Raw genomic sequence first — 19,229 nt, 5'->3', positions numbered from 1 at the left:
CAAGTGCAAACTGAAGTCCACAACATGTCTAGGGTGTGGGGCATTAATACAGCCAAGTAGTTGGGGCTCTCTGGATGCGCCCCTGCATATTTCCCTCTATGCTTACCCAATGGAACACAGGTTGTGCCTGCAATAATATGAATTCTATTCACAGTCTGACGTGTAGGGAAAATTGTATTTAATTGCATGACAGTATTAATGTTTTGCCCTCCTCAAGGTCTCCATTGATCAGACTGTTCCTGCAGTCCTAGAAGGCAGCATGGTGAGCAACACAGGACAGTCCACAGAGCGGAGCAACGCTCAAGCCTCTACCAGCTCCCAGAGCACAGGAGACCCGGGACCTTCAGTGTCCGGTTCCATTGAGAACAGGTATAAAAAGGGGGAGCAAATTGTGCCTTTCCTGTCTGGTAGCAGTGCCAGAACAACCTTGGCAGGGGAGGCCGGAGTCTGGAAGACTGGGCTGCAGGAGATTGACTGGGAAGAAGGGCTCTGTTTCAAGAGACTGCCTGGAGCCCTTCCCTCATGTGCATCCACTCATGACCTTGGTGCCTTCTGCTCTAGGGGGAAAAACTCCTTCCTTCCCTAAGATAGGCAATCTGTTCTTCCTTTCTAATAGATGAGCTAGGAAGATGTTAATCTATTATTTATATTAAAGAGCAACGGACATTTCCCCAAAATGAACCAGACTAGCAGCAAAATATTTTTTGTTGTTGTAAAATTTGCAGCTCTCAGCAGTTTTCTGCAGGCTCCCTGACATCATCATCTACTTTGACAGAGATCCTTGAAGCCATGAAACACCCCACGTGAGTGCCACCTCTCTCTCTCTCTCTCTCTCTCTCTCTCTCTCTCACTCACTCACTCACTCACACTCACACTCACACACACACACACACACACACACACACACACACAGGCTTCCGTGCCTTCCTTGCTTCTTGAACAATCCAGATCCCTTTCTGGAAGAGAGTACAGCAGATGGGAGATCTTCCAGTTTTAGAAGCAATGCCAGCCATCTTCTGAGAACTACAGCCTAGGTGCATCCGGCATGCACGATTCACTCAGACTGGAAGAGTGTTGCTCTGCTGGGGCAGAGGAGGCGCATTTGATTGATCTGTATTAACCTGTCACTCATCCTCTTGGCCTTCAGCACTGGGATCCAGCTGCTCTCAGAACAGAAGGGCCTCTCTCCCTATTGCTTCATCAGTGCCGAGGCAGTCCACTGGCTGGTGAACACAGTGGAAGGAGTCCAGACTCAGGCCATGGCCATTGACATCATGCAGGTGATCTTTATTGACACTAAGAAGGCGTTTTGAATCTTGAAAGTACTTGTTTCAATCAGTTTGTCACAGTGTTGGCCAGAATGCTCATTTGCACTACAAAGGTTGTGCATGTGCAGTAACAGAATGGACTAGTGTTGTTCTGAGGGGCAGGTTTCTGTGGAGAGGTCCCTGCCAAGCTACTCTGAATTAGATGGCAAGTTTTGCCCTCCCCATAACAGCCGCTCCAGGGGGCAGCACTTAAGGCCTTCATAGGGTAAGGAAACTGCTTCCTGACCTAGAGATCTCATGCTAGGGGCTACCGAAGGCTGCTCCTGTCTGCATAGCCCCTCGTGTGTTCAGTTGCTTAATCATGCTGTGGTGTGACAGAATGTTGGGAACTGACTTCATACATAGCTGGAAGATAGCATCAATAGATCTTCAAAAACAATGTAACCATCAGCTTTAAAAACACCTGGATTTGTGTTGCATGTTCCCCTCACTATACTACTGAAATGATGACAGTCCTCTCATTTGTTCTTTTTCTTACTTTTTTAGAAGATGCTGGATGAGCAGCTGATCACGCACGCCTCTGGAGAGGCCCTGCGCACCTTTGTCTACGGGTTCTACTTCTACAAGATTGTAGCAGACAAGGAGACAGATCGAGGTCAGTTTCTAAGCAGCAAAAGGCATAAATAGGAACTTGAACGTGACTCCCCTTTTTCAGGGATGCTCTCTGTGCAATTTCTAATGTTAGAATGAGCAGAGGCTCTGACCAGGCAGGGAAGGAGAACTGCATAGTAATCTATTGATTAATAAAAATAAATAATAGTGGATCATGATCCCTGTCTCCTACCTGGGTGACCTTTATTTAATGACCTCTTCCAGTGGAATTTTTAGAGTGGCAAATGGGAGGTAGATGCAACAGACTCCTTGAAATAAGAACAGCTACAGAACAACAGCACCCATTTGTTTCAAGGATGAAATGAATTCACTGGAAAGTGTTTTGCAGGAGAATGGCCTTCTGGATTTGTGTTCATTAATTGGGATGAGGGAAGGCACCATCTGCCAAGAGTCCTGGGTGACTATAGCCTCATGGTTAACTACTTACCTATATTGATCACACCAGAAGTGTGACAGCAGCTTGTGTTCCAAAGGGCTTCGTTCTCTTTTTAACGTGTTGTCCTTTCCATCTTCAGTGGGAATGCAGCAGCCCACCATGTGGCACACAGCAGCAATGGATGATTTCTCTGCTTTCCAACGGAAATGGTTTGAAGTGGCCTTTGTAGCTGAGGAGCACTTGCACTCTGAAATCCCAGCATTTCTTCTTCCTTGGCTGCCCAGCCGCCCAGCCTCATACGCCAGCAGGCACAGCTCCTTCAGCCGCAGTTTTGGAGGACGGAGCCAGGCGGCTGCACTATTAGGTAACTGTGTCCATGAGGATGGGTTAAAGGAAGGCTGGAAGGCCAGTTTTATAAAAAGCCCCAGAACTGTTGCTTGTATATGCATGAAAAAGACAAGAGAGAGTCAAATAGTGGTCCTGCATGCGGCCGCTTAGACAAGTGTCCTATTTGTTCCTGGACTGTTCCTTCTTCTCTGTTACGTAGAGGAATGTTCTATGGTGTACACAGAGAAATTGTACACAAATTTAAATTTAACAGAAGTCTGAAAAAAAGTTAATTGCTCTTCAATTCCACTTAAAATCATTTGGATTGAAACGCTTTATTACACATGTAATTCTTTTATACCTCTGTAGATTTCAGGTATGATTGATTGTGGTGGGGGGAGGTGTTGTCCCCAGCATGATTTTAATGTTGCCATTCCTCTGCCATGCAGATAGAATCTGGCATGGTTCACAGGGAAGGAGATTGTCTTGTAACAGAGACATTTATGCAGAAGAAGAAAAACCTATTCTCGTTCTTTATTTTTGCAAAAAACTGCTTTGAATCTGGGAAGGTGCCAGTTTGTCAGTACGGGTGTGTGGTTGCCAAAGCAGCTTACAACATTTCTGTAATACAGTATTTATATCTTCATCTGCTCCCCCTTCTTCCAAGTATACTAGCCCCTGTTAGTGGCTGTCAGGTGGCAGCTGCTTGGATGCTGAGCACAGCAGCCTCTTCTTCCTAGGTAAAGAGATCTTTCATATTTTGAGAACCGAGGAAAAGAAGACCAGCATATGTACTGCTTCAAATGTTACTCTGTCAGGGGCAGTTGCTCAGTTTATCTCAGAAAACAAGTTCTCTTGCTTGCTAGGAAAATAGTTTCCTTTCACAAGATAGGTCAATTCCTTATTGAATGAATTGGGTTGATTGCAGTGCCTGGAAAAGGGACACATGAGGACAGTAAAAGCAGAATTTAACTGACTTGTCCTAAAGTTGGTAAGAATGTGATTGATTTGTGTAGAATTTTCCACATCCTTTCCTCTTTTAAATATTTTTAATCATTTCATTATATGTAGCCATCTCTGTCCAGCCGTACCTCTCCCCTTTTAGCTGCAAATTGGTAGTTTGAACCCCAAAACTGTTGGTTTCTTAGGACTGAGAATTCACTATTAAAATAATGCATATCCAGGCTAGCAGTTCCTTGCCTCGATCCCGCATGTAGCAACTAAATTGCCAAGCAGTTTCTCTCTCCCATTTATCCAATTTGTGCTGCTTTTCTGCCCCATGGCAGCTGCCACAGTACCTGAACAGCGGACGGTGACACTGGATGTGGACATCAACAACCGCACGGACCGCCTGGAGTGGTGCAGTTGCTACTACCATGGAAATTTCTCCCTCAATGCTGCCTTTGAGATCAAACTGCACTGGATGGCTGTAACGGCAGCAGTTCTCTTTGAAATGGTGAGATCTCAGGAGGGGGGATACACATCTGACAGATATTTCCATGTGGGGTGGATATCAGTGAGGTGGGAGTGACGTATTGTTGTTTATTTTTGCTTGGTTGGGATTTATTTTCAGTTGATGGGAGTTTTTTCTAGCATCTCACATGACCTCTAGTGCCATTGGGATGCTGCTTGAGTTTGAGAGGTTATGAGGAGGAGAGAGCATTCTGTCGGAGAAAAGATCAGAGAGAGCTATTTTGGGCTTTGGGGGCTTTCTGGACATCTTACGTCTGTGCCATCCAGTGACCCCCCCTCCCCCTACTCATTGTATATACCAAATAAATTAAGAATAAGGTTTCCTTATTGTAGGATATGTTGGTAGCAGATAAAGTTGACCTGCTGTGTGTAACCAAAACCTGGCATGATGTGGCTGACATCATTCTGTCTCAAATTATCCTAGCTGAGTATGTGGTCCTATATCAATCCCCAATGGGGGGAGGCTGGGTATGGTTACAATTAACTGTGAGTCTTTCTCTTTCAGTAGATTCTTGGTGCAAGTTATTACCATTGTTGATTGTGTGTAGTTTGGGTTGGATTCCAGACACAGATAGGTTGGCAGAGGTAGTCTCTGAACAGGTTCTGAATGCTCCCAGAATAATAGTTACGGGGGATTTCAACATTCATCTGGAGGCTTCCTTTGCTAGGTGAAGTTCAGGAATTTATGGCTACCATGGGAACAATGGGTCTGTCCCAGGTTATCAGGGGCCAGACACATAAAAAGAATCACGTGTCGGGCTTAATATTTTGCAGTGGTCTGGTAAGGAGATTAGTGACACAACTTGTGCCACGGCTGTGCAGGGGTGCTAGATTAGTTAGGATGCTCACTCTGGGAGACTAATAGCTTTGCCTGGATTCCCGTGTTCTGGGAGACTTTGAAAATCTAAATGGCAACACCACAAGAGCCTTAATGGTCTAGATAGAATACTAGCCTGATGCTTTAGACAGGATTGCTACCTGGTGTGTCCCTGTGTAGGAACCCAGCTCCATGCTTTAATACAGAGCTGAAGGGACTGAAGAGGGTTGGATGATGTCTTGAGAAGGAAACCCATGCCAAAATTTAATATAACATTATATAGATTGCATTGGAAAGACCAGGAGATACGTGACACAGCCCCTTGTCAAGGCCTCATTGCCTTGGTTCCAGTGTGACCTTCCCCACAGCAGACAACCTACAGGACCTCAGATGTGTGATGGGAGAGGGTTGCTGCCAATTCCTCCACCTTTCCACACCCTCTGTTCTCATACACTGCCTGAGCAGGTATATTCCTTCTTCCCTGGCCGACTGCAGATCCTTTTTAAATAGGCCACCCTTCCAATCCTCACCCAGGGCTGGCCCCTTCCCTCCAACTTTTCACCCAATCAGAAAGTGTTCTGGAGCCCTGTCTCAGCAGCAGCCACCACCTGGGTCATTCCCATTCTGAGGCAGACGTGATGGGCTCCAACTGGCTGCCCAACTCAATTACTTAACCCAGAGTCTACTGCTGTGCCCTGCCTGTTTTGGGGGCATCTTGCCTGGGCTGATGTAGCTCCCAGCCCCATACCTCTTGCCTCAGCTGAAATGAGTTGCACCTGAAAGTCCAGGGTGGATCCCGTAACCAAACAAGGTGGCAGTGACTCTGGTAAAGGAGCCATACTTCTCTGCTACCCGCTATCATTGCCTCACCTTCAGCTCAGGTATTGAGGGTAACTTGGGTTTTGATGAATCCAGGGTCAAAGTTCCAAACTGATTATACTTCAGTTATCAGTGGAGACATTTTTATTGATGTTCTTTGCTCATTAAAGGTAGGATTTGTTATCTTTCCGCTGGGCCTGTAAGATGGAGCTATTCCACTAGGCATATGGTTGGGGCTGAGCTGGACCTCGCCGGCCAATTTGGAAAGAGCATGGCCCTCCCTATTAGGAATGTTCACCACCAGGCTGTGTTTTTATTTACTTGATTGAGTGATTGATTGATTGATTAGATTTTTTGCCTGCCTTCCCCACAAGCAGGCTCAGGACCGGTTACAATCATTAATAAATTACAAATAAATAAACTTACCTGTTACCTGTTCAAGTAGTTTAGTGACAGTTAGGTGAGAAATAGACGGATTTCTGTGCTGCTGTTGAAACTTTGTAATCTTTTAATTTTTAAAATATTTATATTGTATTGTGTTTTTAAATCTTTGAAATATAATGTTTTATTGAAATGTTTACACAGTGTAATCCTCCCTGATCCTGCTGGTGTGGGGAGGGCAGAATATAAGTTGAAGCAAATAAATAAATAAATAAATAAATAAATTTGTTCACCGTTGGTAGGGGAAGGTTTCCTTCTGATAGTCTTGATTCATTTATCCTTCTGACTACCTCCCTCTTTTTAAAATCCGCTGTAGATCTAGGTTAGTTATATATAGAAAGACTTGTGCATCTCTTTTCAATGCATGAAGCAAGACATTTTTTAAAAAATTGGGCAAAACCTGCATTCTTACTTTTAAAGTCTTTTTTCTTTTGAGGCTAGTTTGAAGTGTTGTTTATTTATTTACAATATTTATAATTGCCCTTTCTCACTGAGACTCAAGGCAGATTACACAGTGTAAGCCAATGAAATCAATAGAATGAGACATCTAATAATTCATTAGATCTAGGATTACAGAAATCTGAAACAACGTATAGAATATAACATATTAGCCATTATATATTAAATAATGCAGAAAATGGCATTACATATGTAGAAATCAATGCAGTGAGATCAAGATAATGCATAAAGCAAACAGATAATACACACCGTACTCAGTAGTATAATCCACTGTCCTGTTGCCTTTATTAAAGCACCTTTGTGAACCATTTGCAGTATGATATATCCATATTCCATTTATAAAATAGTTTGTGGAATGACAGAAGTGTGTGAGCCTCCCTGACCTCACAACAGAGGATGCACATGTACAGGCAGTTGCAGATCTTGCTCATTTGCGGGGTAGCGCACCTGCAGAAGGCCCTGCACAAATGAGTGAAGTGTCAGGGCAGAGAGACGGTCCTGCAGTTATGAGGGTGCGAGGCCATGAAGGGCTTTCTCAGACGTTGATGCATGAATCCTGTTGCTTATTCATTCAATTATGCATTTATTGATTTGTTTATTCAACCCAACCCTTTTCAGCCACATTGGCTACCAAAGCCACTTACAATTAAAATATTTAATAATAAAATGCATAATAATCCATTGGAACTCTGACCCTGGAGTCATCAAAATCCATAACAACATAAAATTCAAATAACAGCAATCACGTTGCCGTTGAAGCAGTTTGGAGAACTCATGACTGATGAAGTAGCAACAGCAGCGTTTGCTCCTGAAGAGAAGCTTTGCATGTGCTGAAGAGAAAATATTGGTCAGGGGAAAACGGGGAAGAGCTAATTAAAGGATGGCTTCTTCACCCCCATTTGCAACCTGAAACATTCTGGTTCCCTCCCGAGCCTTCTGCTGACTGAGCCATTGCAGCTGTACTTTCCCTGTCTCCATGGCAGCCTTATGCTAATAAGTTCTTCCGTGAGAGATTGTTGCCTGCCTCAGTTGCAACCTTTAAAGGGTATACTGTAGGATTAGGCCAGTTTTGCCCCCCGTTTTCTTTTTTCTTACCCACCATGTGGCATAGTTCATCCTTTCAATCTCCACACAGGTTCAGGGCTGGCATCGCAAAGCCACTTCCTGTGGGTTCTTACTGGTTCCAGTCCTGGAAGGTCCATTTGCACTGCCCAGTTACTTGTACGGGGACCCTCTTCGAGCACAGTTGTTCATCCCGCTCAATGTCAGCTCATTGCTGAAGGAGGGCAGCGAGCACCTCTTTGATGGTAAGGTTCCTGTTCTTGATGTCAAAAGCCTGATTTACATTCTTGCATCTGTGCCCATCTATATTCCTGAAGTATCTAGAACTGGCTGTGTTTAAAGAGATGAGTTTCCAACCACAATGTTGAAGAAGAGATTAGAAACATGTACTGCGTGTCTGCTGGAAGCATAGGAAAACAAGCTAGTAAAGGGAGAAGTTCATTTTCAAAATGCTGGATGTTGAGATTTGAAGGGGCCAGTAAGCCAAAGATCATACATTCCTTATTTGGGTAGAATTGTTCCGTGGGGAGAATTTACCCTGCTGGCCCAAGTCTCCAATTTCTTGACCTTAATGGGGCTTGTTCTCTTCAGCCTCATTCTGCCACCACCCCAGGTGAAATAAATAACCTTTTATTGCTTGCCATGACTAGAAGCTTGTATAGTTATGTCAGTTTAGTTATTCTGGAAACTAAACCATCTCCTCTGGATTCTCAGAAGACTCTTCTTTCAGTTAAAGAACCACAGGTTTTTCCTGGCCACTTCTACTAGTTTGTTGTGGATGTAGGGGGAAAGCTTGGGAATCCTGCCTGTTTTAATCATTCACATCCATCCAGTTGTGTAACTTGGCAAGCATGTGCACAGTTTAGATTTTTACACTGGGGGTGGGGGTGGGGGTGGGGGTGGAACACAACTATTGAGACACCAGTTTGGAGGGGGGGAACAAAAAGGGTGACTTAAAGGCACAGGGTGCCTGTTTGACCAATAGAATGTTTAGCAACTATTGAGAAAGGGATAAAGAAAGAGTGTGGTTAAAAAAACTCTCTGTCATTTTAAACCTTCTCTCTGTGATACTGAATTGAGAAAATAACCTTAGTTTTTACCAGGTTCCAAATCCACACCATCACCATTCTGTTCTCATCATTTACATATCATCTTCCTCAGTATAACTGCTATTTTATGTTTGTTGCAATTTACTTTTAATGCTGTTTTGCTTTGTTACTGTTGCTATTTATGTGCCTTGAGAGGTTTTTAGTATTTAATATATAGTATGTTATATTTAGATACAATTCATTTTCATGAATCATTCCAAGAACTTTCAGGCTGAGGGGGTAGGACAGGGATATTATAAATAAATACTAAATAATCTTCTTGTCAAGATTAGAGTCCACTTTCTTCTTGAAGCCATATTTTCTCCAGCTGGCCATATGGCTTCTCCCACCTCTTCCAGCTGGTCAAGTTTCTCTCCCCCCAAAAGAATCCTCCCCCAACTGAAGCAAAAGCATTTGACTTCTTTTTATGCACATTAGACCCTACCCCACCTACCTAGTGGAAAATTCCAGACAGAACTAGTATTCTTCATGTAAGAGTGCAACTTAATGCATAGATACTGGGTATGACTAGCTCATTATCTCATTCAATCACAGCCGATGCTGAAATACAACACAATTTCCCCTCTTCAGCAGAGCTTCACTATTGTAAAGCAGTAGTCATTTTGCCATGTTGTGAAAAACGCTGCTATCCTGTTTTTTTTCCCTTTTGGCTGCTCTGTAGTTTTATGCCTCATTCAGCTGTCCCTTCTTCCACTCCGGGATTGTTTGCTATACTTCTAAGAACGGCATTCTCTGTTGCCATGGTTACTTTCCCCCTTCAAGATCATGAGATTATGGGGAGAGGAGGAAATTGCCATCTTTTTTTCTATGGAAGCAACTGCTTGCTTTCCAGAGATGCTATTTTGATGTGAGGAGATATGATGTTTGATATGAGGAGACTTTCCCACAAGCAAGTATACTGGGACCTTTCAAAGAATATGTAATAACAACAATTCAGTAAGTTGTCTCCATCACTGTTATCGCTGGTCCATTGTTCCTATTCATAACCTTTAGCAGGGACCCCAAAATTATGTGCAGAGGTCTGTACAGATTGAGAGCTCCAAGTGTACCAGCTGAGCCAAGCAGGATAAGACTTGAGAAAGCCAGTGTGGGATGTTCAACTCTACCTGACATGTGGGAAATATAAATGCAGTCCATTTAGGAAACATTCCCTTCACCTGATGGTTCTCTTTCAGGCTTTGAACCAGAGACTTACTGGGATCGCATGCACCTCCTCCAAGAGGTGATTGCACACAGGTAAGCAGACCTAGAGTATCTGAGAGGAGTGCCTGCTTAGCCCTGTGGTGGCTAGGAGGACTTCTAAAGATGCAATTTGCCTGTACAGGGACAGGGAGAGTAAGTGGGTGTGGGCTGAAGGCTATGTCTGGGGATGGAGTTAACTATTCATAAAGCGGATCCTGTTCAGCAAGGTTTCTGCATGACAGTGTCTGTCTGGGACTTTCACATGATACACCTGGGCAACCAATCCCTGCCCCAGAAGAGGGATCAAACCAATAGGTTGCAGTTTCTCTTATGAAACAGGTCTACCTCCTCCTCCTGCATCCTTAGTAGAGTGTAAGATTCCATACCAGCAGCAAATAGGGGAGGTGGATAGGCAGATAGCTACAGCTCCATTTTATCTCTCTCTTTGTACAATGAAAATACTGGGTAGTCTGTAAACAGCAGCAATATAAATTTTCAGCAATGAAGTATAGGTAAACAAAAAAAGTTTTGAACTGATGCTTAAATTTTAAAAGGCTCTTCACCAGCTGTGGGAAGGGCTTTCCCCCAATGGAGCTGCCACAACAAAGGCCCAGTCTCTAGTGACCCTCACCCTTACTTCGGCTCGTACAGGTACACAATTCAGGGTCTCCAAGAGTAGTCTTAATAAGTAGGTAGGTATGTGTGGGAGCAGGCAGTTCTCCAAGTAACCTGGCTGTAGGTTATGCTGCTCTTTAAATGTAATAATGAGCATTTAAAACGGGTCCCTAACATGGTGCCCACGGGTGCAATGATCCCATGACACCTTTCCTAGTACCTGCCATGTGTTAAGTGGGCAGGGCCAGGTGGGGTTTTTGTCCAGCAAGGCTTCTGCTGTATCAGAATTCCAAAGGAACCTGCAGGCTGGAGACCCTTGATTTAAATTGCACTTAGGAACAAAGCAGCAGCCAATGTAGGACTTTTTAACATAGGCAAGATCCCTAAAATTTATACCAGTCAGCAATCTTATACCAGTCAGCAGTTCAAAATTTCGACGCATCTTCGGAGGCAGTCCCATGTAGAGGATTGCAGCAGTCTCACTTTGAGCATCAATCCCCTTGTCCCGGTTATTAAAGGAATCCTTTCTCTGGCCAGCCCCTGAGGACTCATATGCCTTAAACGTATGACCCTGCTAAGCCACGTGACTTCCAGTTTTTAAAAAAAATCTTCAAGGTTGCTTCTGCTTATTGTTCTAATCATTATCTAATTTTTCTTAAATGTTTTGTTCTCTGCAGGTTTGGATTTGTACAAGATAAATATTCTGCTTCCGCGTTCAATTTCCCTGCAGAAAACAAGCCCCAATATATCCATGTTACTGGTGAGCATGTTTTACTTTGCACGTAGCTTTGTCTTTGTATTTGCATTTGTGACTTTGCATTTGGGGAGCAGCTGAGCTTACTCCAGTCTCTGATATGATTGCCAGTCGATTTGCCCACAGATGCAGCAAGGGAAGCAGAGTAAGGAAAAAGCCACTAGCAGACAGCAATAATCTTGCTATTTGAGGGAGGGATTTAAGATAGGCTGTTAGTCTCTGGCCGATTACATCTAAGGAAACTGTATCAGAAGCCCCCATCCCATCATCTCTGAGGATGAAAGCTCATCTGAGAGGCAGGAAATACAGTAGCCAAAGATGATCCAGTAAAGCAGCCAGCGAGAACCTGGTACAGGATCCAAATGGATTGGTTAAGACCCAAAACTTTCTGGGTATTTGAGTAATCTCCCACAAAGTCAGCAGCAGGAGGCCCCAGCCAGTGCTTTTGAGGCCCAAGTAAAGAGGTCTGTGCACTACTTTGTCCATTAGGAGGGAAGATGACAAAGCCCTCAGCTGAGACAGAGCTTTCAGCCATTCTTCCTGCAGATCCCCTTCACTCAGCATCAGTGTTTTGCTCCCCTTTTATCTTTTCCTAACACTTTGGGGGCGGGGGGAAGCAATGGTTCTGACAAAGTGTTTAGATAATGCAATTACCTTGGCTGTACCTGACACAAACCAGCACCAATCTTGGTACATTTCAACCCCTTCCCCTATTTCCTGCCTGCCTGACTTACTGTGCCAGGTCTGTTTCATTCAAAAGCACTGCAAAGTATTTTCCCCCCTTTGAATTTCCTCAATTAGCGCTGGCAATAAGGAGAAGCAAGCGACGCAAGAGTGTACTGATAGGTAACATTAGAACTATTCGCAGAAATGTAGCTCCTCTGCAAAGTTAAGCTTTGCAGAAAACCAAGAACATAACTTAGCAAGCATATTAAGTCCATTGTCACTTTCTTTTCCTAATAGGTATCATCAGGAAACTCATAGCTAGCTAACTGCAACATGAGGGATGGTTGCCATTCATTAAAATCTTGTTCCATTTAATTCAGGGACTGTGTTTCTTCAATTGCCATACTCCAAGCGGAAGTTCTCTGGACAGCAGCGACGACGGCGCAATTCTACCAGCTCCACCAATCAGAATGTCTTCTGTGAAGAGCACATTGGCTACAACTGGGCATACAATACCATGCTGACCAAGACATGGAGGTCAAGTGCCACAGGGGATGAGAAATTTGCTGATCGATTGCTGAAGGATTTCACAGACTTTTGTTGGAACAAGGACAACCGACTTGTCTCCTTTTGGACATGCTGTCTAGAGAAGATGCATGCCAGTGCACCTTGAAAGATAGAAGTCAAATTGAATTAGGAGTTAAATTGAATTAGAATCAGGATAGTGAAAAACTGCATCTTGAGAATTCTGATCAGGCTGTAAGAGATATCAGGATGCTGTGGACAGTGGAGTTGGCATCACACAGAAGCATGGACAGGGGAGTTTAGATTTTGGTATGTCCAAAAAGCATGGACAGGCTCTTTGCTTGACTCCCATCTAAATGGAGAGAAGGACAAAAGCATCAGATTGGATTAGAAGAAAACTGGTCGCTGTTTCAAAATCATGAGTAAAGTCTTTCCAACCCTCTACAGAGTTCATGGTTTTGTGTGCATATGTAAGATACTCATCATTCTTTATATATGTAAATACACAAAATAAAAATGCACAAAGTAAGATACAGTTGTCCCTGTTATTAATAACCTTCTATATGCAGTACTTAGATCTAGGCACTGCAAAAATAGACCAAAAAAGAGAGTTCTTGCATACAGTAAACTGGTACAGTCTAAAAGAGAGGAAGAGAATACTTTACTTACTTCGTAAGGATTTTTGTGTGTAACATCCATGTGTTTGCTGCAAATGTAAATGCTTGAAATTTAGTGAATGTTGACATTCACTTATAAATGTTGACGCTCCCAAATAAATTCTGTGGATGTCATTCATTGTTCATTTTGGTATGTCCCAAAAGCCGATAAATAACATTTCAAAATCTCATCACTGGCCCTGTCAGCATTCACTGGACTAAATCTCCCCCTGTGTGTGTATACCCCTCCCCTGGGTATGTCTGCTTAGCCTTCAGACAACCACATGGCAGCTCAGTGTCTGAATAGGGCATGTAAAGAAAACAGACTATTTTCCAAAAATATCCTGCCCTCAACCACCCCTTTTAATGAGCATGAGCTTCACCTATTCAGCCTCCAGATGGCTGGGAGGACCTTGCTGCTCCCCACCGGTAAATAAGTGGCTAGTAGTAACAGATACAGGGTTTTGTTATTGGAACCTGAGGTGTAGTGGAGGCAGGGCTTTTTTTCAGCTGGAATGTGGTGGAAATGGTCACATGGCCGGTGGCCCTGCCCCCCTGATCTCCAGACAGGGGGGAGTTTAGATTGCCCTCTGCACCATGTGGCGCAGAGGGCAATCTAAACTCCCCTCTGTTGGAGATCAGGGGCGGGGCCACCAGCCATGTGACCATTTTCGCTGAGTGCGATTTAAACTTTAAAAAACTCCCTCTCCCTTTTCCAGCTGACCCAAAGTAATGTCATTGTTTGGTCCTGAGTTCCACCACCTCTTTTCCCAGAAAAAAACCTGAATGGAGGTAGTTATGAGGGGATGCACTCTGGAGCCTTTGGCACTGATCTCTAAAAGGTGTCTAAAAATAAAACAGGTGGCACCTTAAAAACGTAAAAAAATTGAGGACCGAAGCCCACTTCAGATGCAACAAGGGGCTCTTTCTTCACTGTACTGTTCTTACATGTAGATTTTGGGAATGTGCATGTGAAAAATGCCAAACGATGTGTGGCCATGCTTTGGAGTGGGGAGCATTCTTCTACAGCTCCCAGGGGCTCTCAAAGCACGCAAACGACCCCAGGGCCCAGCCCTACAGTAAGCTTTCTAAACGCCTTTGAAGGCTTTGCAATAAATTAAACGGTCTCGGCGATGCGGGGCACCCTAGCCCGCCAAGGGATCCAGCCTTTGGCTCATAAAGACGCTTTATGCGCCCAACAAGCGCGCAAAAAACAGCGCGCCTTCCATCCGTTCCCTTTGTAGAAGGCACCTTGGTGAGCGGCGGAGCGCGCCTCGCCTACCACGCAGTTACCGCAGCCCATGTGCGCTAGTGAAGGGACGAAGCCAGACGCTTCGCTGAAAAGTGCTTCCAGTTCCAAGCACGTGCCTTTTGCGCTCACACTTGACGCGCTGAGCTCTCCGCTTATCACGCCCGGGCCACCAGCGCAAAGCGTTTGCGCTCAGACGCCTCTCCTAAAACGTGGCCTTTTGGGAGACTCGGAAGGAGGAGCTGCTGGGGAGGGGGAGCGTTCGAGCGTCCCCCCTCCTCGTCTCCATCCACGCTAGCCGGCGCCTCTCTGTCGCCGCCACCCCCGGTCCCTCTCCAGGGCAGCAGCTTGTGCGGCGGGGCGCAAAGTCGGTGCGACCAAAATGGCCAGGTAATGACCGCGTGCCGGGCAGGGCAAGGCGCCTGCTTGGCTGCGGGACACCCGGAGCTTGAAATTCCCCAGAACTCGGGCTGGAAACGCTTCAGTAGAGCCTGGGGCCGCTCGCAGCCAGTGCCGAGGAGGCCGGATTGTGAAGTTTTGCGGTCGCTGTTAAGGCAGGCTCAGGAGGTTCTGACTTGGCCTCCTCAGGAGAAAGACGCTCCCTGCAAATTCGACGAGCGGTAGATAAAATTGTACGCGGCGTCGTAAAAGAGAATTTTTCCTTCTCTGTGTTACAATACGTCTCCAACTGTTAGCTAGTTAGTGTAGAACAGACAAAAGGAAGGCCTTTGCCTAGTAGGTAATTAACAGATCACTACACCTGCAATACTAACACGATCAGTGAAAATCACTTAACAGTTATCATCAGTACCATCAGGCATAAGTGTTGCGGCAAACAAATTCTTAGACCTTTTTATGTGCACGCTTTTAAATGTATACTGCAAAATGGGATAATCTTGATAAAGTTGCAATACTTAAAATAATTTTATCATTTTAAAATACATTTTAACATTTGTGATTATTTAAATCTGTCTAGAAAAATAGATTTTTTTAAAAAAATTTTTTTTGCATCGACTGAGGAAGCAAGTCTAAACCGGACTACTTGGAAGTAAGTCCCATTTATTCAGTGGGGCTTATTCCCAGGAACTCCTTTGGATTGCAGCCTAATTTAGTTCTCATTTTTTAAAAATTTAAATTGAAATTAGGTGATACTTTGTTAAGAATAGGAGATGAATTCCAGGACATGAGCTTGGAAGGGCTGAAATTCTGTATTTTTAAATTTGCTTGATGCATTAATTTATTTTGCGGTCCCCTTGTGCAGATTTTAATTGATTTTTTTTTGTATGTAACTGGAATAAAAGAAATCAAAATACTATATAAAGTTAGTAGCTTCAGTTTGAAAACAAATATTCTACAATGATCTAGCATATTCAAACCCCAATTCAATGGATACAATACTGGACTGGGCACTGGGTTCTAATTACACTTCACCAGTAAAGTGGCCTTCACAGTCAGTCACGAGGTTCCAGCCTGATTTTATGCCTATTTGGTGGGGGGGGGGATTCAACTGAGTTTTATTCCCAAAAGTAAGTGTGCAGAAGATAGCAGCTTTGGCTCATCTTGTGAAATGAAAGGAGAAATTGAAGTGGCTGCAAGAGACCCAACGGACTGAAAGTTCTCCTGAACTCAAACAGGGCCAGGCTGTATGGAAGTTTCTCTGGATACAGCTTGGAGACTAGAAAGTGTAAGGACTGAGAAGTAGTAAGCCAAACGTTTGTATATATAGGTCAGGAAACAGAAAAGACTAAAACTTGATTCCCAGCACTTACTGTATAGTCAGCAAATTATTAATTCATGCCATTGACGGTTAAACAAGTTACATAGTTGCCAAAATCACTGCTCAGGGAGGAAAAAAATTGTTACTAAGATGCTTCCATACAGCATTTCCTTGATGTGAAAATGCACAGCAGAATTCTTCCATTTTGGGTGCAGAATGTATACTTTTAAATTTTAAATTACAGCAATTTTTGAGAGACAGATTAACAGTTCAGTCCTAAACAGTTTCACCTAAACCCATTGCTCTTGAAATTACAAATATTAACAAATGTTAAAAAGCCACTACTCCTAAAACATCAACCAAAAATAATATAGAAGCAGAATCCTAAAAAGCTAAGCAGCAAAAAAAAAAAGTAATAGGGAAAAATTAAAATCGTCTCTTAAAACCAACTGATCCAACAATAACCAGAGGAGAGTGAAAGATACACAGTATTTACCACTTCTGGTGGAGCAGTCTCTAGAAGCTTATGCTTCTGTAAATCTGTTTGCCTTTTTCATTTTTGTGCTCATAGTGTGACAGTCACGCTATAATTAGCAAAAATACTTCACACAGTTTCTGTACTTTGCCTTGCCTTTCCTGGAAGAGCCAGCATCGGAAGCTGGGTTTTCTTTGACTGGCCTGATTTCCTTTCTAGCTGGCATCCACTAAGTCTCCTTTAAGTCTTAAGGCCAGGTCACTTATTTCTCATTTGTACAAATTTCATAGCGCATCTTGGTTGACAACTGCCCAAACCAGGATTTGTAGAGCTAGAGGGCAAAAGCACTGTTGAGCATGTACAAACAATGGATTCTGTCATACAGAATTCATGAATGCTCTTTGCATGCTGGGAGCAGTATTACTGTTTGACCTGTATTCCCTTTGCAGGTTTTGGGACTATCAAGTGCCTGACGTCACTGCCCAACTTGACCTATCCCAATTGACAACCTGATGCTGGCCAGGGAGTGAGCTCAGCTTGAATTTAGTTTTTTTCCCTTTCGTCTGCTGGTGTGCCTGCTTATCTGCCTGTTCCATTCCATAGAGACATGACCAACTTGCTGTAGTTTTATGGAATTTCCCCTCCTGGTGTCCCAAGGGGCTGTTTTTGCTGGGCTAATACCTAGTCAGAAGGTTTGGCTGTGTCCAGAGCCAAGCATAGGAAAGAGAAAGGGCAGGGCTGATTACATGGACATACGTTTCCCTGCGTCTGAACTGGCCCAGAATTCTGATTAATGGACCAGACCTCTTTGCCACTTCCAAGAAGGGAAAATAAAGCAGCTAGGTCCCCCGGGCAATCCTCTTGGCCCCTTCTCTTTGACAGGACTCAGCTCTGAAATGCGAAAGAAATAAAGAAAGGGCACCTGTGTGTGTGAGTGGAGGGTGTTTCTAACACTGCTGAGTCAACATAGCCAATGCTCACATGTCTTGAGATTAGGGTTCAGGGCTTCTAGGGAAGGCTTACCAAACTCAGGCCCTGAGAAGAGTTTTAAGAGTTGTGTAGATAAAAAATTTCACCACCTGCATCTTTTCCTGTTACAATGCTGCCATGGCAGAAGCAGTAGCACGTGGTACCATTTTTTTTCTTTAGTTCATCTTCACGAAGCATAACACTAAAAGTGCAGAATCTCTGGGTGGACTTGGCAAAGAGCAGTGGCTCCATGGCAGAGCATCTGTTTTGCATGAGGAAAGTTCTAGTTCAATCCTTGGTCCCTCCAGTTAAAAAAGTTTAGGGTCAAACTAGACAAGATGTAGAAAGATCAAGATGTGTTTGTCTGTAGCAGTGAAAAAGAGCAAGAGTCCAGTAGCACCTCTAAGACTAACAAAACTTGTGGTAGGGTATGAGCTTTTGTGAGTCACAACTCACTACTTCAGAAAGTGTAGAAAATTCTTTGTAAATAGTAGTGAGGTGGGGATCTGATTTGCATTGCATTGCATTTTCTCCTGGGCTTTCTTTCACACCCACGTGTTTGTCCCAAAGGCAAAGAACTGCTTCGTGGAGGCATTTCAGGTCAAGAAAACAACATGGGAGAAGGTTAACCCCTTCCTGTGATGTTGTCCCAACCCAAACCAAAAGAGCTTCCAACATAGCAACTATTTTTTTTAAAAAAGTGGGAATTCCAACCACAGAACTTCCAGGTCTAGTCTACTTTGATTTTCAGAGTAGTAGGTGTTGAGAAATGACACCCCTCTGCCTGAGACCTTGGAGAGCTGCCACCAGTTAGAGAGGACATTCTCAGTGTGGTTTGTTACAGGGCATCTTCATACATTTGAGAACATGCATCTTTCACTTCAGTTTTGATTGTGGAAAATCCCATGTGAAATGTCATTTACGTTACACAGAAGGGGCAACTCCTGGACCAAAAAGATGAAGCGGTTCATGGCTCTGCTTAAGAGGAATGACTGTGAAGATTCTCCCCGGACCAAGCTGTTGGATGAAGCAGGAAAGCTTTGTCAGAATCTCCAGCACTCTTCTCGCAATCTGGAGAAGCTGGTGAAGGCTATGGAACAAGGAAGGCACTGGGGATTCTTCCTCACCAGCATCCACATTGTCCGGGCTTCTGTGCTTGTTCACATCCGCGGCAGTCAGTATGATGTGGCTTGCAAACTTCTAGAGGTAGAAGTGCATTCTTGTTCACTTACAATAGTATTCTTTAACATTCCCATAGAGCTTTCTGTGTTCAAAGTGCTTCATGTACATTATCACAGAAGGGTATCCCATGTGAATCTGTTGCAGCAAAAATAAACCAGGGTTAGTCCTTCAGATTCTGTGAGTGGATCCTCACTTTGCGTTCTTTAAATGTCGGTGGTTTGAGGTGGGAGGGCTCAGACAGCAGCACTAAGGGCCCATGAAGTACAAGGAGCATAGAGTGGAATGTATTGGTATAATTTTCACAGTAATTTTTCCAACAGTTCTGAAAGGTTGCCTCTTGTGGAGAAATTGCTGTGGGGAACAGGAAGCCTGAGAGAATGTTTTTGTGCTTCCTGTGTTTTTTAAAAGACCAGCCT

General features: G+C 43.9%; 1 protein-coding gene across 2 annotated transcripts in view; it reads left to right on the top strand.

Moving 5' to 3' along the window:
- The window catches only part of DEPDC5 (DEP domain containing 5, GATOR1 subcomplex subunit), a 64,869-nt gene extending 51,775 nt beyond the window's left edge, over positions 1–13,094 (top strand). For both annotated transcript variants that reach the window (XM_054996059.1, XM_054996058.1), the window contains exons 34-43: positions 218–369; positions 726–803; positions 1,148–1,280; positions 1,815–1,923; positions 2,456–2,680; positions 3,930–4,099; positions 7,788–7,959; positions 9,999–10,059; positions 11,298–11,380; positions 12,421–13,094. In XM_054996059.1, coding sequence (XP_054852034.1) covers positions 218–369; positions 726–803; positions 1,148–1,280; positions 1,815–1,923; positions 2,456–2,680; positions 3,930–4,099; positions 7,788–7,959; positions 9,999–10,059; positions 11,298–11,380; positions 12,421–12,713 — 1,476 coding nt within the window. In that variant the 3' untranslated portion in view covers positions 12,714–13,094. The remainder of the gene's footprint in view (positions 1–217; positions 370–725; positions 804–1,147; positions 1,281–1,814; positions 1,924–2,455; positions 2,681–3,929; positions 4,100–7,787; positions 7,960–9,998; positions 10,060–11,297; positions 11,381–12,420) is intronic.
- The last annotated feature ends 6,135 nt before the right edge of the window (positions 13,095–19,229 follow it).

The sequence above is a fragment of the Eublepharis macularius genome, chromosome 13, assembly GCF_028583425.1.
Source record: "Eublepharis macularius isolate TG4126 chromosome 13, MPM_Emac_v1.0, whole genome shotgun sequence".
Classification (NCBI taxonomy): domain Eukaryota; kingdom Metazoa; phylum Chordata; class Lepidosauria; order Squamata; family Eublepharidae; genus Eublepharis; species Eublepharis macularius.
The sequence above is the reverse complement of the archived record's forward strand: the minus strand, read 5'-3'. Positions and strand labels throughout refer to the sequence as shown.